The sequence below is a fragment of the Malus sylvestris genome, chromosome 4, assembly GCF_916048215.2.
Source record: "Malus sylvestris chromosome 4, drMalSylv7.2, whole genome shotgun sequence".
NCBI lineage: Eukaryota > Viridiplantae > Streptophyta > Magnoliopsida > Rosales > Rosaceae > Malus > Malus sylvestris.
This window is the reverse complement of record NC_062263.1, coordinates 2,004,170-2,028,292: the sequence shown is the minus strand read 5'-3', so window position 1 is coordinate 2,028,292 and position 24,123 is coordinate 2,004,170. Positions and strand designations below refer to the sequence as shown.

The following is a 24,123-nucleotide window of genomic DNA, read 5'->3' as shown; positions in this document are numbered from 1 at the left end:
TGTATTTCTCTGAGAGTATTTGTGAGGGAGAGAGTGTGAGAGCTTTGCTCTAGATAGGAGAGACCTAGGATTTGTGAGGGGGAGGAGGCCCTTTTATAGAATAAAGGTTCCTCTCCTAATTACATATTTGGCTCTTCCTTTATTACATAATTACATTTGAGTCCCCCGAGTATTTATACGAAGTCTAAATACGGAGGCCCTAAGTATGGTATAAACAGTAGTCCCCCAAGTCTTCAGTCAAGAGAGTCTTTTGGCTGGAGACTTGAAATTCAGTCCATGTGTGGGCCGAAGTAACTAGATGTTGTCTTGAACTGACGCTTAATGTGAGGCAGTGCTCAATTCTGAAATGATGCTCAACTAGAAATAGCACATGCTGCGAGGCTGCGAGGCTCATGGCTTATGTTGCCTTGGTTGGCTTGGTTTGTGGCGTTGAAGGTGAGGAAGTCCATTTTATAGAATAAGGGCTCGCTCCTCAATATATAAATGATGGGCTAGAGTTGATGCTCGTGGCGAGGCGGTTGCTCAGTAGGCGGCGATACTCTCTAATGGTGGTGAGGGAGTCCCTTTTATAGAATAAGGGCTTGTTCCTCAATACATAAGTGATGGGTTAGGAGTGATGCTCGCGGCGAAGCGATTGCTCAGCTGGCGGCGTTGCTCTCTAATGAAAGTGAGGGAGTCCCTTTATAAAATAAGGACTTGCTTCTCAGTACATGAATAATGGGTGCTCTCTAATGAAAGTGAGGGAGTCCCTTTTATAAAATAAGTGTTCGCTCCTTAATACATAAATAATGGGCTAAGTCCCCTAAGTATTTTTCATGAGGCCAGTTGAGGCCCAATATATGGTACATAATGTAGTCCCCCAAGTCTTCGGTTAATAGAGTCTGTTGGCTGGAGACTTCAAATTAAATCCATGCATGAGCCGAAGTAGCGGTTGTTCGGAGGCGGTATTTGTATACCCTGCACTGAAGCTTTGTAGGTGAAGCTTTGCAAGTGAAGCTTTGAAGCTAGAGCTCTATAAATGACGTTTTTGAAGCTAGAGCTATGTAAATGAAGCTTTTGAAGCTGATTGACATGAGTGATGCTCATGAATGTTTATGTTGATTGACATGAGTGATGCTCATGGATGTTGACATGAGTGATGCTCATGAATGTTTATGTATGATTGATATGAGTGATGCTCATGAATGTTTATGTATGATTGACATGAGTACTGCTCATGTATAATTTGAAGTACTGGGCGTACTTTTGATCACCTGGTTGGTGGCATGAAGGATTGTACGGGTTGTACATTTCATCACTTGGTTGGTGGCATGAATGGCTAGTTACCAAATGATATTAGAGTACAAGTTGTACATTTCATCACCTGGTTGGTGGCATGAATGGCTAGTTGCCAAATGATATTTAGAGTACGGGTTGTACATTTCATCACCTGGTTGGTGGTAATAGTGGTGGGTTGCCGAATAATTTTGGAGTACCGGACGTACTTTTGATCACCTGGTTGGTGGTAATAATGGCAGGTTGCCGAATAATTTTAAAGTATTGGGCGTACTTTTGATCGCCTGGTTGGAGTTATTTTGGGCTTACGGGCCTTCGCCCTCCACACAAAATGCTAGCCCATTTATTTTGGGCTTTGCGGTTTTTTTTTTTTTTTACCCTCTGATGGGGTTTATACAGATATCTCCGAAAAATACGAAAAATAAATTAGATCATTCAAAAATAAGGAAAGTAAACCACATCATTCTGGTACGGTGTTTATTCTTTGCTTTTGCTTTCTCTTTTGCTTTTGTTTTTCTGCTTTACTTTTGCTTTCCTGCTTTGCTTTTGCTTTCCCATGTGCTCTTTTCTTTTCTGCTTTTGTCACTCCATTTCTTTGCCCACCCATGTTCCCTATCCCTGTCTGATGCAATCCTTTAGGCGCAATTTTTGATAATCTCCAAATCCTTAAAGTAAGATCATCACTGCAGGTAATCATCTTGTCTCCATTTTGCTGTCATGCATGTGCAGCCTTGAATCTGCAGGTTGGCCATGATGGTGATGCTGTGCTGGCACTGCTGGAAAGGGAGGCTGGTAAGCTTGGCCACGATGCTTTGTGACTTTTGGATCTTCTGATTACAGAGGTTGCCGACGAAGCGTGGGTAATTTCCAGCTGGGTCGTTAACGACGGCCGAAGGCGGGTATGACTCGGTTTGGGACGACGGAGGAAATGGAGTGATGGTGTCCTCTCACCTACCTATGACGTACCTGATGGGTCATCTTGCCGCTGCTAGATCCCAACTGTTGCTGTTGGAGGTGTTGTCCGTGCTTGAGCCTGTCAAGTTTAGTGCAAGTTTTCACCACTTCAGCAGCTTAGAGCCACGCAACCATTGTTATGAAACCAAATTTAGATCTTGCAACAACTATGGCTTAGAGACTGACCAATGAAGCAGCTTCCATGGAAGAAATGAGGGAGATTACCCAAACAACGTGGTTTGGCGTCGGAATAGCTCGAGAAGATTGTGAGGTTTCATATTCTACCTTAGAGGTACACAACCATAAAGCTCGAATTGATGTCTACTAGAACACTGCTCAGGACCCTACTTCATGATCAGCCTCTTGAGTTCACTAGGACTCGTCCATGGGATCTACCGAGCTTTCGAGCTGGATCATCTGCCTACTTCAGCGAGATAATGTGGCTTCTAATCAACGGGTGCCTTGTTCTGCCAGGTCTTGGTGGACCAGAAGCGGTTGTTCTTCTTGTGGAGATGGAGGATCAGGCGCGGCGAGGCGTCGCAGGAGGATTTGGGGAAGCAAATGTGGGGTTTGGGGGAAGAACCTGGTGCGACGCAGGTGTCGGGGGTTTTGAGAAGGAGGAAGACGAAGGTGACGGTGCCGATGAGGATGGCGACGTAGGAGAGCCTCTTCAGGAATATCTCGATGTGCCTCTCCATAACGGAGGAGACCGAAAGCAAGCTTTGTATCGATGGCGGGTCTGAGTAGAAAACTGGATCTTCGTTTGTTGGATGATGTTACACTTGTCGCCTTCTCTGGCAGTTAAATTTTCTGAAAAGCCCTCGTGTTTGATAAAATTGCATCTCTAGCCTGTTCTTTTTGCCTCGATTTCCAAACCTCTCTTTTCAGGTTTGCATCATTTTGGGTTTTGCAGATTTTGCAGATTCACGGTGGAAGTAAAAAAATGAAAGAGAACCGACATAGTTTTTTGTGTCGATTCCCACAGACGGCACCAAATGTTGATGCACAAAATCGGAGGTCTTGGAACAACGTAAATCCGACCGTGAATCTGCATGAAATGTAAATAAAACAAGATGTATCGTGGTTCACCCTAAGGTTTGGGCTACGTCCACACTGATTGTATTTATCTGAGAGTATTTGTGAGGGAGAGAGTGTGAGAGCTTTGCTCTATATAGGAGAGACCTAGGGTTTGTGAGGGTGAGGAGGCCCTAAGTATGATATAAACAAAGTGTAAACTATTCGAACGACTAATACGGTAAGAAGATTGGAAACCAAATGAGAGAACATAGCAGAAAAATTGATGGGGAAAATAGATTAAGAAACGCAATTAAAAAACATAGAGGAACAAATGATGTTGTCCAATGTACATAAATTTCTCTTATATAATAAGACAACTGTGTATATTTCTTGACCATCTGAGAGAACATCAAATTTGAATGAACTAATAGATGCATTAATCATAAGTAGTCGAAAACGGTTCGACAATTAGATCTTTTGAACATAAGTTAGGATTTTTGATAGGTTTAATTTGAGAAAAGTTTCGCTTTGGAGGAAGCTGACACACATGCTTGATAAGCCATAGCTCCTCATGGATCTGGGATTCTCATGTTAGGAAGACTAAATTTGCAAACTAAATGATGTGTCACTAATAGGAATGAGCACGTTTATCAACGTTTAAGTAATAAATCAATCATCAACTTCCATGTCTTTACTTTTCAAAATTTTGTCTAAATATTTCATCTCCCTAGCATTATCCCCATACTTTAACTCACGTTGTTAACAATTTTTTTCACCCCCAGGATTCGGTTTAAAGTTAGGGTGTCACCATAGAGACCACGAAAAGAATTTGACCTATATAAAAATTAAATTTATTAGCCATAGTTAAACTACCAACACGCGGTGCACTCTTATGGTAGTCTTTACTCTCGCCACCTAATATGGGTTCCTGGGTGGTAAATAAATTTGGACTCACACGACATTGATAAGTCTCTATGTTTATGAATTCAAATAGAGGAACTACAATATTTCAATTTAAAAATCCTACCTTTGGTCCAAGTTTCTCTCGTACAAATTTTAAATTTTATCATTTTGAATCCCTTAGTTTTATGTTTATGAATTCAAATAGTTTCTCTTCTGAGAAAGCAATGAAGAGCATAGTTCTTATGAGTTTGAAAGTGGTTGATCGGTCAAGGCGCTTTCATTAATATCTACATATTGGATTGAGGGTGAAACAAGACTCTCCATGAATTCTCTGTCATTTCATGTTTTTTATACAATGTTTTATCATGTTGACACGGAAATTAACATTAAACTGTGGGTGGTTGCAGAGAGTCTATGGAGAATCCTACTTTTAAAAAGTCTCCTTAGCATTTCTCGGGTGGAGAAATGTCTCCTTAGCATTTGTCTTGAGGGTGTGTTTAAGATTTCAAATCATTGAAACCACGGGTATAATGTATGAATCCGAATTGGAAAATTGACCGGAATTATCTCTTTTATTAATTTCTTTCAACAAAACAAATCTTCATGAATCATATACCCCGACCCGCTCCAAATAAGCATTAACTATGCACCGCCGCTCTTGCTAGCTTTCTTGAGTAATTTGGGTTGGTGGAGTCCGTGGCTCTCTCTCTCTCTCCATCGTGTAGTTCATGCAATTCCCCGTGTTTACTACAGATACAGAAATCTCATGCATGCATTTGCAGATTTCCTCATCCACTCAAAAATGCCTCTGCCCCACTCTCCTACTACATGTATTAAGAAATGGATAGGCTACTATGGAGAATAATCCAGCTTAATTATTTGCTAAGTAGGTACTTATTCCATAACTAAAGCGCTAATCATTTGTCCCATTTTAAATTTATGAGTTCTTATCAAACTACATATTCTGCCCCCCACCCCCCACAAAAAAAAATAAAATACATATTTTAGAGAACAAAACTGAAAATACTAGGGTCACCAAGATTGGAATGTGCATCCCCAAACTATTTTAAAGGGAATTTATAAAACAAAGCCACGCGGACATGCAACCACCATCACTTGGCGCTTGTCTCTCTCTTTCTAAAATGCTAACAGATTGACACCTCTCGACCCAATATTGAAGACATCTCTCTCCTCTTTTAATATGGAATGCTTTACTTAGCGTAATATGATGTGATTATTTACGGCAGAATTTTTTCTATTAAAATTTTAATTTTTACTACACCACCTAAGGTTTTCACTTGAGATCAGCTATAACTCAAATTTTTTCCTTCAAGCTTTCAAATTCATATCACTCTCCATTCCAGAAATAAACTCTAATCATCATTAATAAAGTGTCGAAAATGAGTCTCACATCGGGAATTATAATAAAATACAATATATAAGTGCATGGTTCCACTTCTAGTACCACCGATGCATTTTGCGATAAAACTCACACTTAGCAATGAGTGGTTAAATTGTTATAATGTTGAGGTTAGAAGTGGGCCCAGGACCTGTCTCTATGGCTTTGTTACATGATTAAAAAGTAGGTTGGTAGTGTTTTGAGTATGGAGGGTGCATGCATTTTATTTTAACTATAGTGGTGCTATCCACACACCTCTTTTTACCTCTCACACATTCATTGTTAATTTATGTTCTTTGATCATCTTCAATTTATTCAATCAGATGACTGAAAATTGAGAAGTGTGTGGAGTAGATAGCACTACCCCTAAACTATTTCACATTGGGGCAGGTTGGCAATAAATTTACTCATTAACATATGATATGTGCATTGGGGGCAGGTTTGATACTTATAAATAGAGATACATACAAAACGACTACCCGATAATTGCCAAATGAGCAATGTGTTGATGGCCAGGATTAATATTAGACCTAATTTTACGCGTGCTTAAGTTAACCAAATTCACATAGCTAGTAACTTATTGAGGATTGATTAGAGTTGGATTTGTTAAATTAATGAGTTGAAACCATGTAAAAGTTGTCAACAAAATCCACAGTAGCCATTCATGATGTGCATGGATAGTTTGAAGAGCTCTAATTTGTTGTTAAGCAATATAATCCATGCAGTCAAGATTTCTTGTAACGTAACTTAACTACATATTAAGACTAGGAAAACAAACAAACACAAAACATACACTATGTTGCCTGTAAGTTTCTCTCATTTTCTTTTCATGAGCTAAACTACGAATTGAACAAGGAAAGTGACCAATTCGATATCAATTAATTACAACATTTATTTTATTTTTCTCGAAAAAATTACTACGTTGATTTGTGTTGGAAATTAGTGATTACTTAGTTCACCAAGAAAAGGACTCCAGCTCAGGATTATTCAAGGTTCTAAAGCACACTCAGGAGCAACACCATAAAGGCTACGAATTGCGAATATATAGGACACCATACTGGCCTACTTCTCACTTTAGTAAGGGAGGCAGATTAATTATAATAGACATGTTTAACAGCTATTCTTTTTCGGGGGCAAATGTTTAACAGCTAATCAGTTCCTCAAAGTAATATTATTGCATTCAATAGATATGTTTTAACTTAAATATAAAAAATAATTTAGTATAAAATGCGCTATTTATGAAAGAGAGATGCTAAGGACTCTCTCAAAATTGGGATGAAATTTACAAGTTGTATGATTAACTATATTTGCATGAGAAATACTAATAGAACTCTCTAAAAACTAAGATTCTTCGTTAACTCTTTGTTACATTATGATTTAGCACAATATTTTATAATATTGACATAGGAACTGAAAGTAGCAAAGAGTCTATAGCGAGCCCACTTTTGAGAGAGTCTCTTTAGCATTTCTTTATTTGCATTTCCAAGAGAGAAATGCTAAGACCATCTACAAAGAAAATGTCAAGTTATAAAAGTTAAATTACAATTGATGACTGATGTGATAATTTGAAGTCTTATGTCAAATTTTGTACTTCTCCAACCACATAGTCAAATGTTATTTTATTATTTAAATAGAGCTTTAAATAGTTGTAATTATGAAAGAAATGTTGAATCAAAATTTTTATTGGTTGAAATGTTGGTGGAATAAGGGATCCACTATAAAAATAATTAAAAATAAATTTGAAATTGATGCCAAATTTGACTCCAAATTACAAAGCTTTCAAATCCAGTTAACAAATAACACTTCAGTTGGAGAGACTTTTGATGTCTAATATGCATAGTGGCATTCCACCTAAGATTTTAACGTCTCATTTGGAAATGCTCTAAGGAAATTCTCTCAAAAGTAGGACCTTGTATAGACTCTCTGCCACATTTTTTCTACACAATATTTTATAATACTGGCACGAAAATTAACATTAAACTGTTAAGTGACAGAGAATGTCAAAGAATTCCATTTTAAGATAGTCTCTTTAACATTCTAAAAAATAAAACTTTTCATGAATTTTCTGTCACCGTTGGAACTTGTGATAGTACCGACGCAGGCTCCACACTCCCTGGACCTCTTGGGAGATTTTTCCATGCCAAATGTTGGACCATCAACTTGGAAAGTGTGGCCATACATGCACATAAGGGAGAGATTTTTCAGTGTGACCGTCACACGAGATGATACACCACGTATCCCTATATAAATGGTGGGTTATGTGTGTTAAAAGGTTAATAACTTAAAAATTAAAATTTTCCACCACTTGCATAAAAACACGTGATGTACCATCCATATTCTCGTCACAACTAAAATTTTCTCCACATAAGGTTTGGGTGTCAGAATCTTCAGTTGTTCATGTCTCAACCCATTTTACTCTTATCCATATCTCAAATTAAAAAAAAATAAAAAAACCATGCAATCCCATTCCCTGTCTGTCAAAGACCATGGTCGCCAGTTTCTAATAATTAAACTTGGAAAGGAAAAAAAATGCACGAATGAGGATGAGATAGAAGTTTTTGGATGCCAATATAATAGTATTAAAAATTGGTTGTAACTTAAAAGAAAATAGAGATGATCCCTGTCCAGAGAGCATGGAGAAACTACAAGTCATACATTTGAATTTGAAACCAATAATTGCCAATGAGATAGGATCCTATATATTGATCAGTGTCCATTAGGTTCAAGTTCACTTTCAAGCACCTAATTGAAAAAAAAACCAAATTAAGCATTAAAAAATAATTGAGATCATACAAAGCCAAACCTATGCTGTAAAGTAAACACCCAAATACAATTATTGGACTCTGAATTTCTTAACTGCATAACGTTGGTGGCCTTGTTTGGTTGGTTGTGTACATATCTATACCACTTTACTAATTGTCAAGTGATTTGATCATTTGATAACAGTTACTTATAAACATAGAGAATTTGAAAAAGTAACGTTAGGAAATTACATTTGGAAATCACATTGATGTATAATCTAATGTTGATGCATATAACCAACATATAATGAGATAGAGATTCATTAATTGATACTCTTAGGATTTTGCCCCTAGAAAGACTTAACCACCTTATAATTCAAATCATTTGAGTTCCCCCTATTTCTCAGGACCCCGTCGAGAAAAACTCAAGCCCCTCTTTGAGAATAACTCGAGTCTCGAGTGCTTGTCAAGTAATGTTTTATTTTCAAAGTTATTATATTTTCGGAAAAGGATCCTTGTCGGATTCTTTTTTTTGGAGATTTTGGAAATTCCGTGATCGTGACCATTTATCATACATCATGCGATCATAAATTAGTTGAAATTTAAAATTTAAAATTAAATATAAATAGTACATAACGAAAACTGAACGCATGATATACGATGTACGATCACAATCACAAGATCTCCAAAATTTCTAAAAAAAAAATATGACGAAGATCCTTTTCCATATTTTACTTGCTATTTTTTTTACTCGAGAGATGTCGACGAGGGTTCGAGTTGAAATTAAAACCCTTGAATAATCCTTGAATGTTCATGACATGGAAAGTAGTGACTCAGATATCATTTTGCCAACTGTCAAATTCCTAATCAATGGTAAGCCCCCTCCTCCCTCCCGTCCCCAATACATGATTGATGGTCCCGGGGGAATTACGGAAACTTTATTCTCCCATACCACACCAAGTTGGCATCCACCACCAAATTTAAATCACACCAAAAGAAAGATGAGGTCCTACCTGGCTGCTATCACCCATAAATCCATCATTCATCCTGGAGACATTTATTAGCTAAGCCATAGCTAGCAATATGTATCTCCATCTGGACAAAAAATTTCAAAATACTAGCAACACGGTCCGATATATTAAGTATTATAATATAATTAATAGAAGATTTTATTTATTTATCAAGTTTTTAACCAATTATATAATTACATCTAGCATACAAGATCATATTTCTAGCATACTAAAAAATATCTTCTCCCACTCTTTCTCTTTCTCGTTTACAAACAACCAACCAAATTTTAATAATAAACTCAAAAACCTAGAAAGCCAGGCACCTCTCAATGCCCAAACAAAAGTTTCCAGCTTTCATTTTGTGCTTAGCTGGCATTGCCTTTGGCGTTTGGCTCCTCCAAGTTAATATTTCTCACAAGTCCCCCACCCTTGCCAGTTAGCATTACGTCCTCACTCCATCCCCTTTCCTATATAAATACACCTCCTTCTAAAACCCTTACACACACCTTGAAAACAGTCCTTAAACCTCTCTCTCTCTCTCTCTCCAAAAAATGGGGATTTCTAGTTTGGTTTTGTTGGTGGGATTGGTTTGCAGCTCTTTAATGGTAGCAACTTATGCTGGAAACTTTTACCAGGATTTTGACCTAACATGGGGTGGCAACCGCCCCAAAATATTCAAGGGAGGTCAACTTCTTTCTCTGTCTTTAGACAAAGTTTCTGGCTCTGGGTTTCAGTCCAAAAAAGAGTACCTCTTTGGGAGGATTGATATGCAGCTTAAGCTTGTTCCCGGCAACTCTGCTGGCACCGTCACCGCATACTACGTACGTATCACTCACACAACACACATACGTACACATTCCTCATACATACTAAAAAATAGAATAACAAATAACTTACATATATACTCCTTATTTTGGGGGAAATAATATATATAAATACTAACTCATTCTTTTTCTTCAAATTTTTTTCTCTATCATTTGACGTGGGCTTCACGATATTGTAGGCAATAAATAAAACTTATCTTTAAGTGAAATTTTTACGGACTTGGTTACAATACATGCATTTACTTAATACATTCATCATCTAGCAGTCAGATATATACAAAAAAAAAAAAAAAAAAGAGAATATCCTTTTACATCCTTAATGCTCAAAATGTTTATATACTCTAAATTATTCTTTGATATCTTTTTTCGGATGAAGTCACACATTTTAACTACGTAAATTAGAGAAAAATTGGATCAAATGGTATAAATCTAACTAATTCTGATATATTTTGAGAAACTTCGTTTTTTTATTACGAGTACATGATAATGTTTTAGACCGCTAATAGCATTTTTTATTTTTCATTTAGGATTATATGTTGTACGATTTTTTTTTTTCATATAAAGACATGAATTCTACTGGCCCACTTGAAAATGGATGCTTTTGTCTTGTAAAAATATCTCCAAAGTAGTGAGACAGAGAAATAAGACTAAGTTTTTTGGACTATAATGGCTTGCATCAAATTCAACAGTAACTATATATACTATACGTTCACGAGAGTGAGCCACCGAATACTTATAACATAATTTACAAGTCAAAATTCATTCGAGGTTTAAATTTGTTTCAGCTTTAAAGACCAATTGTTTTACTATATATATACAGATAATAATTTTTCATCTTTCGGTTTGTTTTTGTTTTTTTTCTTATGTAGCTGTCCTCTCAAGGTCCTACACATGATGAAATCGACTTCGAATTCTTGGGAAATCTTAGCGGTGACCCTTACATTTTGCACACCAATATTTTCACCCAGGGCAAGGGAGATAGAGAGCAGCAGTTCTATCTCTGGTTTGACCCCTCAAAAAACTTCCACACTTACTCCGTCATCTGGAAGCCCCAACACATAATGTAAGAAATAATTATTAATCCATGTATATTTAGATGCCCTACGCTTAAGTTCTATTTATGGTTTCACAAGAATTGAGTTTAGTTGAGTTGGCTAGAGTAGAAGCAATGTGCTCTTCCTCTGCACCCAACTCCAAACTCTCGTGCATTTAGTTTAAATATGTTTAGCATAGAATATCGCTTGCATAAAAAAAAATGAAAGAGAAAAATTTAATTGGGTTATTGCTTCTCCATTTTTCAGTTTCTTGGTTGACAAGACTCCCATCAGAGTATTCAAGAACGCTGAAGCAGTTGGTGTCCCATTCCCGAAGAGCCAACCCATGAGGATATACTCAAGCCTTTGGAATGCAGATGACTGGGCCACCAGAGGAGGGTTGGTGAAAACTGATTGGTCGAAGGCACCCTTCACAGCATACTACAGAAACTTCAACGTCATTGATTCCAGGTCATCCAGTTCCTTCTCCGAATGGCAGACTAACGAGCTTGATGCTCCCAGCAGAAGACGTCTGAGATGGGTGCAGAAATATTTCATGATTTACAACTATTGCACCGACTTAAAACGCTTCCCACAAGGCGCTCCACCTGAATGCAGACGATCTTTCTAGTTCCCTTTAAAGAAAGATTAATGTTAAAGTTTAATGATCAAGGGCTTGATAGTGTTTTTAATTATTACTTCCGGTGAATACAGGGTTTGGCCTAGCATCGTGTCAAATAAATGAAATGTTTCTTTCGTCCTTGTATGATTAGCGGTAATGTTGTAAGATCTGTTTATATAATAAATTTTGGGGTGTGTGGCTTCTCACATTCCTTGTTAATCTATGTTCGTTGATTTTTTTCAATTCATCTGATCCGACGGTCGAAAACTAAAAAAGTGTGAGAGAAGTAAAAAGGGATGTGTGGATATCACATCCCTAAATTTTTGTTTGTGATTCCACGGAACAGAAAAACGAGGGCTCGGTGATATGTGAGCTCGAGTTACTTTTTATTTATTTATTTATTTTATTTATTTTTAACATATTGTATTATCTATACTAAGGAGAGGCCGAGAGGGGGGTATGCTTAACTTCACAATGGATTAACAATAATGTAGATTAAATTTGTTTTTGACGAGAATCGAACTTAAAATATCTTACTTTCAAGTGAAGAAGAATACTACTAGACCGTAATACTAAATGGTCTGATTACCTTTAAAATAGATAAAACAAGCACAATTGAATAGTTGACAAGACCAATAATAATAATATACCAAGGGCAATCACTATAGATCGATTGCACAAGGATTGGCGTAAATCAATTTAACCAATTAATCACACAAAACCAAATTAAAAGATTTTTTTATAGAAATAAATAATTGATTGAAACTAAAATTAACAAGAAATTTAAGAAGACGAGAAATTAAACACGTAGTAAAAAGAGTTTTAAAATTTAAGCAACTGAAACTTAATTAAGGTTATGAATTTAACAATGACAAGCTTTTTTTATTTTCTAGAGCCAATCCCATTACTATGCCAATGTTAAAAATTGTTCTCAGATGTGGCTTAATCCTAGATTGGATTTAAATCTTGTATCCTATTGCGACACCACTAATATTAAATGTTGGTTAGGCATACGATTAAACACACGAAAGTTCTTTAAGTGCAAAAGAATTGTGTCTATCATGTAAGACTTGTTTATTAGTCATCTTTATAGAGGTGATTAGCCATTAGAAATTTGAACATGGAATAAATTAAACACAAAAGTTATGAACTTAACATGACAATTAGCTGAATAGCAATCAACAAATTGCTTCGCAACTATGTAACCCTGAAAATGCCATGTCAGGTGTAACTATTAGATTCGGAACAGACCAATTACCAGATTAGCCTAATGATTTTTTATTCGTAAAATTATTGCAAAAATTATTTAAATAACTGGAAGATGGTGCAAAAACCTGAATCATCAAGATGATACCTCACATCGCATAATAAGCAGGACTTGCACGAGAACTTATAATCGGAGATGGACAAACTGGACTCAAAATCTCATGCTACAGAGTGGGGAGATTTGAGTCATCTTTAAGGGATTATATTGAATATTGAGAATTGGAGACTTAGGGAAGAACCGACCCACTGGTCCTAGATCCCATTTTATACGCATGCAATTTGTTTAGTAACAAGGTAACAAGAAGCGGGCTAAAGCCACAAAAAGGAGTGGATTTCGAACCCGGTATGTTGTAGGTTCATGATTATACGAAGTAATTTCCAGATAGAAGAAAAAGGGTGTGCCAAAATCACTTCCTTTATGAAAAGATTTAGGCCTAAACAATAATCTAGTTTTGGGTCTTGCTATTTGAACAACCTTATGGATTTGTATTCTCAGCTTGTTCGTATTATAAATACACTTTTAGAAATCTTCCTCTTATTATACTGTATTTCAATATTACTAGATCTCCTATACTTCCCGCTGCATTAATGTATGTTAATGCAGTACACAAATGTAATGAGAACAACGTTAAAGCCAGTCAACAAAGGAAGAGTTCAAACCAGTAAACAAGGGAAGAGTTCAAACTAGTAAACAAAGGAAGAAAATCATATGCAACAAAAGATGGTATCAACCAAAACAAACCACAGAGCATGTTGTATTCTAAAAGCGAGTTCAAGAATGCACCTTTGTGATACAGAAAAACAAGATATCAAGAATGCATTAATCTGCAATCAATTGGAAGCACCTTTGTGATACAGAAAAGCAAGATATCAAGAATGCATTAATCTGCAATCAATTGGAAAAATTAAACACAACGTTTGATAAAATCTTTAAGCGAAACAAAGCTAGTCTTACAAAACATAATACCATGTATGCTTGATTAGCTATGAGCCTATATGACATGTATTACCTTCGAACTCTAAAATCCGATAACATCTTTAAGCGAAACAAAGTTTGGAATGTGGACACGTGAGCCACCCACCCATGCTATCCCATCGATCTCAACCCTCGCAAGGTCCCTGGTACTAGGAGAATAAGCTCGCAATATTCCACAATTCTCTAATAACAAGACTTTTCCTTCCTCTGTAAGGCTAACCAGTTGGGGATAATCTGAAGGACGGAGACAAGTGTTGCTGCAAATATTACGCTCTTGGGTCCAAGACTCCTTAACGCCAAATTCCTTCATCACCCAAATAATTATGCTATGAAGCGAGTAAACAGTTACAGAGAGGCAACCTTTCAAGACTCCGAGAGGTTATAATTAGACACATTCTTCATATCAAAACGACAAGGGGGGTAGTAGTATCTGCTGGAAAAGCTAAGTTTCAACATCAAAAGCAAATATCCCGAGAGAACCCATACGCCGGCCTAACCATTGAATAAAACCGTCGTGATAAGTACCATTGATAATGCGAGAATCTCATCAAAACCCTCGATGCTTCTCCAAGTAGTAGAACCAACCGTGAGAACCCTCGCCCCCGGTTCCTTGGACCAATCGGTTGGCTTCTTAATCAGAACAACTTTATACACATCACTGATGGGACTAAACCCAAAGCCAGAATAACAATTTGTAAAACGGATTTTCTTATACATAGAAGGTTTTGGAATAGCTAAAGACTCGTCGGTAATGGGATTGGATATGTACAGACTCACCGATCTCATCCACCTGTCTTCACATAGAAGCAAACCGTTGTATGAACTCACAATATGTATATCTCTAGTTCGGAAAATTGGGTCCTTACAAAGTTTCAAAGCCACATGGTTTTTGGTAGAGCTGAAGTTGAGGTCGACCAAGAAGTGGGTGTACTTAATCTGCCATCCCTGGAGCACTGTATTGGGGGGTTCCCTTGGACCAAAAGGCAAGTATGAGTTCGTGAAAATAGGTCCTTGGTAAACTGAAGATCTGAGAGGCAACGACGCCAATCCTTGCACGCACATTGGCACTGGATGAGCATTTTAGTTGGGATTTTGCAGAAGAGCTGCACTACAATGTGGTCTGGTAAATTGGTAATTGTAGAATATAGCATTTCTTATCATGCTTTTCTTCTTCATCATCTCGTTTTGCAGGTCTATGAGTGGACCTTGAGGGGTTTAGGCACACTTGGTGTTTTTTCATTGATATAGGTTTTGCACCAGCGTACTTGCTATATATCGTCCACTTCACTCGGAATATGATTCAAAAGTCGTTGGGCCGGGCCTGGCGTACTTCAGCTTATTATTAGGTTTATTTAGCCCCAGTTTGGCATTGTGGTGCTTAATTAAAAAGCAGCTTTTCAAAAAATTTTGGATCCTTCAAGCATTTGGTAACTGAAAAATAAAGCAGTTTTTTCTCAAAGTGTGGTGATAAAAAGCAGAAATCAGGAAGCTGCTCTGACCTTGCTTTCAAAAACTGCAGAAAACTGCTTCAAAATGAAGCATGCGGAGCTACAGTGAAGTTTTAATGAAATTTTCTAAAGGCCAATAATACCCCCGCCTTTTTTACTAACATGCCATCTTTGTCCTCCATCTCTATAATGTCCTCCATTTCTCTGTGCTAAACACCACCCACCAACTCCGACCACCCCAACCACCACACCTAGCCCCTACTAACACCATGACCACCTCTCTGAACCCATTGGTCATTAATTTTCACCCATCAAGAACGCAACCCACCATAGCCACGGGCCACCTCCTGTATTTTCTCTCGAATCCACAACCACTGCCAAATTCAAAACTACCGCTATGGACTCGCCTTCAGTGACGGTGTGGAAGCCGTCGGATCTAACCAATGATTGGTGAATATTCGCTTCCATCTTAGGGGGTGATGAAGCCGTAGCCCTAGGTGTCGTTGAACCCCCACACCTTCTCGAATTTTTGAGCTTCGTCAACTCTGAGTCGCCGAACCCTCACACTCCAAATCTTATTATCACTATATGCTTTTGCTGCAATTACATAATCGAGTCAGGCCAAATTTAGAAAATAAATTATCAATTTGGGGAGATCATCTTGGTCTCAAAGATGCTACGGTGGGGGATGGTTTGAGGTGTGGAGAAGGGTCTGGAAGATGTGGAAAGGCGAAGATGGGGCAGAGAGAAAATTGGATGCTTCTAGAAAGAGTTACATTATGAATAAAAAAGTATAACATCTAACATCATACCCTTTTTCGTCATTTAACATCGTCACAACAGTTTTATATAAATGTTTATCAAACACTTAAACAATGTTTTCTTTGTTAAAAGCACTTTTACAAAAAAGTTATCAAACACTGAACTGTTTTTTTTTTTACAGCTGTTTATTTTCACAGCATAGCAGAAGAAGTTTTTTAAAAAAGCACATCAATACCAAACCAGAAGGAAAACGTTATGTTAACAATTTGTACTAAAAATATCCCTTATCCAATAATCATATTTTATCCTTTTTTTACAACTGTTTATTATCCGTTATGTTGTATGAGATTGCAATAGAGCTCAAACCTGAGGGGCTACTATGTAATTTACCCTTTTTTTTAATTATTTTTAAAAGGGGTACAACTCAGGGTTATCCATTCATTTTGGGTCCGGATAGGCTATGGGTTGTAATTCAATTTATTTTTTAACAAACTATTTATTTATTTATTTATTTTAACAAACAATATTATCTACACTAAGGGGACATGGGACATGTGAGTGGGCTAAACCTCACATTAGAGCTAGCAATAATATGGTTCAAATATGTTTTTGGCAAGAATCAAACCTAAAACCTCTTACTTATAAGTGAAGAGGACCAATAGGTCATAGTACTAAGTGGTATAATTCAGTTTATTAAAAGCACTATATCTTGACACTTATGTAGGTATTTACAAAGATCAACATACAAGCCTAATCAAATAAGTTGTTGATGCACAAAACCGGAGGTCTTGGAACAACGTAAATCCGACTGTGAATCTGCAAGAAAGTAAATAACACAAGATGTATCGTGGTTCACCCCAAGGTTTGGGCTACGTCCACACTGATTATGTATTTATATGAGGGAGAAAGAGCTATGAGAGTGAGAGCTTTGAGAGAAGGTGAGATGGCCTAGGAATTCGCCTCCCCTAATTGTGAGGGTGATGGGTCTTTTTATAGAATAAGGAATCCTCACTTATTACATATTTTCCCCTTCCTTTATCACATAATTACATTTTAAGTCCCTCGAGTATTTGTACGAGATCTAAATACGAGGCCCTAAATATGGTATAAACAGTAGTCCCCCAAGTCTTCAGTCAAAAGAGTCTTTTGGCTGGAGACTTGAAATTCAGTCCATGTGTGGGCCGAAGTAACTAGATGTTGTCTTGAACTGATGCTCGATATGAGGTGGTGCTCAATCTGAAATGATGCTCAACTAGAAGTAGCACACGTTGCGAGGCTGCTCAGCTCGTAGCTTATGTTGCCTTTGGTTGGCTCGGCTTTGTGGCGTTTGAAGGTGAGGGAGTCCCTTTTATAAAATAAGGGCTCGCTCCTCAATACATGAATGATGGGCTTGGAGTTGATGCTCTCTAATGATGGTGAGGGAGTTCCTTTTATAGAATAAGGGCTCGCTCCTCAATACATAAGTGATGGGTGCTCTCTAATGAAAGTAAGGGAGTCCCTTTTATAAAATAAGGGCTCGCTCCTCAATACATGAATAATGGGTTAAGTCCCCCGAGTATTTTTCATGAGGCCTAGTTGAGGTCCAATATATAAGGGCTCGCTCCTAATACATAAGTGATGAGTGCTCTCTAATGAAAGTGAGGGAGTCCCTTTTATAAAATAAGGGCCCACTCCTCAATACATAAATAATGGGTTAAGTCCCCCGAGTATTTTTCATGAGGCCCAATTGAGGCCCAATACATGGTACATAATGTAGTCCCCCACGTCTTCGGTCAATAGAGTCTGTTGGCTCGAGACTTCAAATTGAATCTATGTATGGGCCGAAGTGGCAGTTGTTCGGATGCGGTATTTGTATACCCTGCACTAAAGCTTTGTAGATGAAGCTTTGCAAGTGAAGCTTTGAAGCTAGAGCTCTGTAAATGAAGTTTTTGAAGCTCATTGACATGAGTGATGTTCATGAATGTTTGATTGACATGAATGATGCTCATGGATGTTGACATGAGTGATGCTCATCAATGTTGACATAAGTGATGCTCATGAATGTTTATGTATGATTGATATGAGTGATGCTCATGAATGTTTATGTATGATTGACATGAGTAATGCTCATGTATAATATGCAGTACTGGGCGTACTTTTGATCACCTGGTTGGTGGCATGAAAGAGAGTACGGGTTGTACATTTCATCGCCTGGTTGGTGGCATGAATGGCTAGTTGCCAAATGATATTAGAGTACGGGTTGTACATTTCATCACCTGGTTGGTGGTATGAATGGCTAGTTGCCAAGTGATATTAGAGTACGGGTTGTACATTTCATCACCTGGTTGGTGGTAATAGCGGCGGGTTGCCGAATAATTGTGGAGTATTGGGTGTACTTTTGATCACCTGGTTGGTGATAATAGCGGTAGGTTGCCGAATAATTGTGGAGTACTGGGCGTACTTTTGATCACCTGGTTAGTGGTAATAGCAGCAGGTTGTCGAATAATTGTGGAGTACTGGACGTACTTTTGATCGCCTAGTTAGAGCTATTTTGGGCTTATGGGCCTTCGCCCTTTACACAACATTCCAGCCCATTTATTTTGGGCTTTGCCGTTTTATTTTATTTTTTATTTTTATTTATTTATTTATTTTATTTACCCTCTGATGAAGTTTATACAGATGTTTCCGAAAGATAAGGAAAATAAATTACATTATTCTGATGCGGTGTTTATTCCTTGCTTTTGCAGTGTTTTTCTGCTGCACTCTCTCTGTTTCTTCATCTGCAGACATAAGGAATCATAATAATAGGAAGATCTTTTGCTTTTCTCTTTTGCTTTTCTGCTTTTCCTTTTGCTTTTGTTTCTGTTTTCCATTTCCACCATGTACCGCCCACTTGCTTTCTTTTGCTTTTCTCTAAAGTGACAAATGCTTGACAACTGGTATTTTCGTGGTAATAATTGCAGCCAAAGTGACAGTTGCTTTCTGCTTTTGATCATTCCAGATCTGCGGCCCTTGAAATCTCTGGAAAAAAAAACCTCATCGACCGTTCGAGGATTGTAAAGCGCGACATCATCTCCCTTCATTGTTTGTACCATACAACACTGTCACTAGACTCCTTTTTTCAGTCGAATGATTGGAGCTGAGGATTCGATTTGGGGGAAGGCTTGGAGGAATCCATCGACGCTGACATCGATTTGGCCTTGCAAGCGGTGGGGCTTCTGTCGAGCGGGAACTAGCAAGTATGCCAGTCAGTGGTCGAGACAGTACTCTCCGAAAGTGTTTTGAAGCCGTTAGCGGCGTTTACTACGTCGAGCCTCGACGCGTCTTTGGACAAGTTCAACAGAGGCACCTGCACCCCACAAAACTGCTACTATCAATCTGTACTGTCAGTGTCGGCGTACTATGGTGAGGAGAGAAGCCAGCCATTCGAGCCAGCGGAGCTCCCTCTGAAGTCGAATCTCGCGGCGGGAGAGAGAGGAAGAGGGAGGGGAATAAGGAGCTGTATAAGTGTTGCGATGGATCAACGACTGAGAGATACAACATTGTTTGATTCGGAGGAATCGGTGTGGCCTACAAACTGATTTATGCATTAGAAGAAGAACGGCTAGGCCCTTGACCAAGATGTGTTTCATATACAGGTGGCTCTACTCAGAAGGCAAATGGAATTCTGTATCGGCAAATGGGCCTTCTCTCAGCTTTTTGGAATCCTCACTCACCACCACACATTCGAGTGGCTTGGATCTGGGGGTTTGGAGAGGCGAGCAGAAGAAAAAGGCATCGTCTTTGGAGATTTTGCTGGTGTTGCTACTTGAAACGGCGTCACCTTGAGCAGAAGAAATGGTCGAACCAAATGGGTATGCAGAGTAGAGTAATGGAGTGTGCAAAGTTTGTGTTTCTATGTGGGTTTTGCAGATTCATAGTGGATGTGAAAAAATGAAAGAGAACCGACACAACTTTTCGTATCGATTCCCACAGACGGCGTCAAATGTTGAAGCACAAAACCGGAGGTCTTGGAACAACGTAAATCCGACCGTGAATCTGCAAGAAAGTAAATAACACAAGATGTATCGTGGTTCACCCCAAGGTTTGAGCTATGTCCACACTGATTATGTATTTATTTGAGGGAGAGAGAGCTCTGAGAGTGAGAGGTTTGAGAAAGGGTGAGATGGCCTAGGAATTCGCCTCCCCTAATTGTGAGGGTGAGGGGTCATTTTATAGAATAAGAACTCCTCACTTATTATATATTTGCCCCTTCCTTTATCATATAATTACATTTAAGTCACTCAAGTATTTGTACGAGACCCTAAATATGGTATAAACATAAGTAAATCTAATGAAATAAGCAAAATAAAGGGGAGTTTTAACAAAACACTCCTGGTACTGTTCACTTTTAACGAAAAATCATATTTTTACATTTTCCTGGTACTATTCATTACACATTTATTTGTCATTTTTCATTAAAACTAAAGTTTTTTTTTTGAACTCTTCGTTAGTTTTCCGAAAATAAAATCCATGTGGACAAAGAAATCTAAATATTATTTTCTCCTAAAGGTAGGAAATAAAATACAATCCAAAAAATTCCTATGTTTTTACTATCCAACACTCTTCCTCCAACTCATGGTGATAATCACCATGAAAACAGTAGTCATCAAGGCCCGGTAGACAACGGTTATCATCAGCATTGAAACACAGATTATGAGCTGCCGTCTCGAGTGATCACTACTCTAAGCACTTACGTGGTTGTCCAAAACTTAAATTAGTTCATCCGAAGCAGTTCTTCTCTTCACTCCCCGCAATAAAAATAAAAAAAAAAAAAAAAAAAACTAAATAGGGCAAAAGAAAAGAAAGAAAAGTCAAATTCAAAGCCAAAGCAAGGCAAAGTAGGGCAAGGTAAGTAAAGCAAAGCAAAACATCAGGCATACGGCATGCAGGTATCTGTGAGTGCATGAGAGTGCATCTCAACTTCATCAGCAACATAATCATCATCACGGTAAGCAGGGATTCTATGTGCACCTCCATTCCACAAATTTCTCTTTATTTTAAAAGTTTTAGTTCTATCCTGTACAAACTTCAAAATTCTGGAAAGATAAAAAAATAAAGAAACACATAGTACCTCCTATAGACTTGTAGAATTTTTTATTTATTCTTCTGATTTCGTGTCAGCCAGTAAGATCATAGTACATCACTTCGTTCGGTTTTGCGTAAAATTCTTTGTTAGCTCCATAATACTCCATGTTAGGTAATTTAACCGGAGTATCTCGTATGTTAGGTAATTTAATTTGTTTGTCCCCTTGGATTACTAACAAACATAGCCAACTCAGTTTCATTTTATTGCGCTCCAAAAAAAAAAAAGAAGTCATCTGCGCTTCTCTCATACTTTATTTGCAGGATGACTTGGTGCCGTCAATAAGGAAAGGGTAACATATATATCTCAAAATAATGTATGTACGAACTTGAAACAATTTTGATTAGAGGAAAATTAACATGAAGGATTATCTGTAACTAGTGAATGGCAGTGAGAAATGCGACCACGAAATTGCACTACATTAAAGACCAAATGATTGACTAGCCACGACACATATTACCAGCGAGCTCTAACCCTTTATAACATCTTGACGCGAAACCAAGCTTGGAATATGCTAGTTATAAATTATACCCCATGAATCCGAACCCTTGCAACGCCCCTTGCTCCACTAATATCGAAACTGATGGGTGGCCATCACTTTGTGTTAAAGTGTTATTCCTTAATTTTAGGGTTTATGTCTTTTAGGAGATTTCTTGTGAGTTGTATCTAGGGCTAGCCTTTTTCTCTCTAGCTACTACTTTGTAGCTGTTTGCATTTGTTTATTGGATAGGTTTTTCCTTCCTTGCTTTGTCTCCTTTTTATGAGACCTCTCCCTTGTAATTCTTTTTCATGAATACATACACACTTTGTTGAACTCAAATCTCAACATGGTATCAGAGCAGGAACCATAGGGTCATGCCTCTGTTGTTCAATCCATTCCATTAAAAAAAAATTCTTTCTTTCTTGGTGTCTTCTGCTCTTCGTTCACTGTCATGGCAGAAGACCAGACTTTAAGCCGAGAGGCAGCAAGCTCGTCAAACACTTTATCTTCCAGTGTGATTCATGGTGAAATCAATCCAAATATGTGCCTGTGCTCAATGTTATTAAACGAGTTTAATTACCTACCATGGTCTCACGCCATCTCTCTTGCCCTAGGTGGAAGATCGAAGCTAGGGTATGCCAATGGAAGCATTAAAGCACCTGAACCATCCTCTACATCGTATGGTGCATGGCATGCAAACGATCAGCTTGTTATGTCCTGGATACTTAACTCTATGGAACCTAAGATGTCTGAACTCTTCAGTTACTCAAAATCCTCTCATGTTTTGTGGGAATCTATCAAAGAGATGTATGGCAGCCAAAACAATGCTGCTCGTATATTTCAACTCAAGAAGGATCTCACTGGGCTAAGGCAAGATGATCAATCATTCGTGCAACACCTTGGGAGCATGAAGTCCATGTGGAACGAACTTGACATGTATCGTCCACATACAACAGATTCCGCTACACTCCTTAAAAGAGCCGATGAAGACAACGTGTTTCAACTTTTGGCAAGTCTTGGAGCAGAATATGAAGATCTTCGAAGTCACTTGCTGATGACTGCAGATCTGCCCTTGTTTAATAGTGTTTGTCAAGCTGTCTAACGAGAGGAAACTCGAAGACAAGTCATGCACATTGAACCCAAGTCCAATTCTGAGGCAAGGGTTTTCACTAGCAATCATAAACACATTGGTAAAAAAAATTTTACTGGAAAGAAGGCAGATTGGAAATGTACCTACTGCAACATGAAAGGGCACATAAGGGAAAAATGCTGGATCCTACATCCGGAGTTAAAGCCAAAGTTTGATAAGGAAGGAAGAATGATCAAAGAAGGCAAGGGAATTTTTCCAAACACTCTCCATTCAACTAGCTCATTGACTGGTGGTTTACCAAACTTCACTGCAAATCCCATAGATTTGATAAATGAATTTGCAAGCTTTCTTCAAAGGAGATGAGGCATCAGTAAGGAAGAGGAAGTGATCTCTAAGAATCCTATTGCCATGCTTGGAAAATTTGCAGGCTTCTTGAATGAGACCACAACCCAAGACAATGTTTCAGGTATTATCTCTGCCCTCTCCATTGCTCTCAATGAAATTACGCATGATTGTTGGATCATAGACTCAGGTGCCACATATCATATAACAAATAAGTCATCTTGCTTAGATAAGTTTCAAAATATGCCTGAGTCTTCACTTGTGTCTGTAGCAAATGGGAAAGGAGAACCTATTATGGGAAAAGGTAAACTTAAACTGTTAAGTGATGAGATTGAGTCAACAGCTTTGTATGTGCCTTCATTTCCCTTCCAGCTTTTGTCCATAGGAAAACTCACAAACACACTAAATTGCCTTGCCATATTTTCCCCTCACAATGTTGTATTTCAGGATCGAGTCACCCAGAAGAAGATTGGTGAAGGGTTTCTATTGAATAGACTCTACTATCTTTCAAAGAAGCTCAAGCCTGTTAAACATCATTTTGCCAGCCTAAGTCTTCCTCAAAAGTACCAACTTTGGCACCTTTGATTGGCCGATCCCTCAGAACCTGTGATGAACAAAATATTTCCAAAATTTTGTAAAGCCACACATGAATGTGAAGTCTGTCAAATGTCAAAAGCTACTAGGCTTCCTTTCGTTTCTTCCAAGTCTAGAACCAGTAAACTGTTTAAGGTTGTTCATTTAGATATTTGGGGTCATTCCCGTGTAGAATCATTTGATGGATATAAATATTGTGCCACCTTTATTGATGAATATTCTCGTTGCACTTGGATTTACCTCTTGAAATTCAAAAGTGAATTCTTTGATGCTTTCAAAGA

General features: G+C 38.0%; 1 protein-coding gene across 1 annotated transcript; it reads left to right on the top strand.

Annotated features, from left to right (window-relative positions):
• The first annotated feature begins 9,787 nt into the window (after positions 1-9,787).
• On the top strand, positions 9,788-11,998 carry LOC126618737 (xyloglucan endotransglucosylase/hydrolase 2-like). Its single transcript, XM_050286886.1, has 3 exons — positions 9,788-10,120; positions 10,993-11,186; positions 11,425-11,998. Exons 1-3 carry the CDS (start codon positions 9,851-9,853, stop codon positions 11,786-11,788), a joined length of 828 nt encoding a protein of 275 aa, XP_050142843.1. The 5' UTR covers positions 9,788-9,850; the 3' UTR covers positions 11,789-11,998.
• The last annotated feature ends 12,125 nt before the right edge of the window (positions 11,999-24,123 follow it).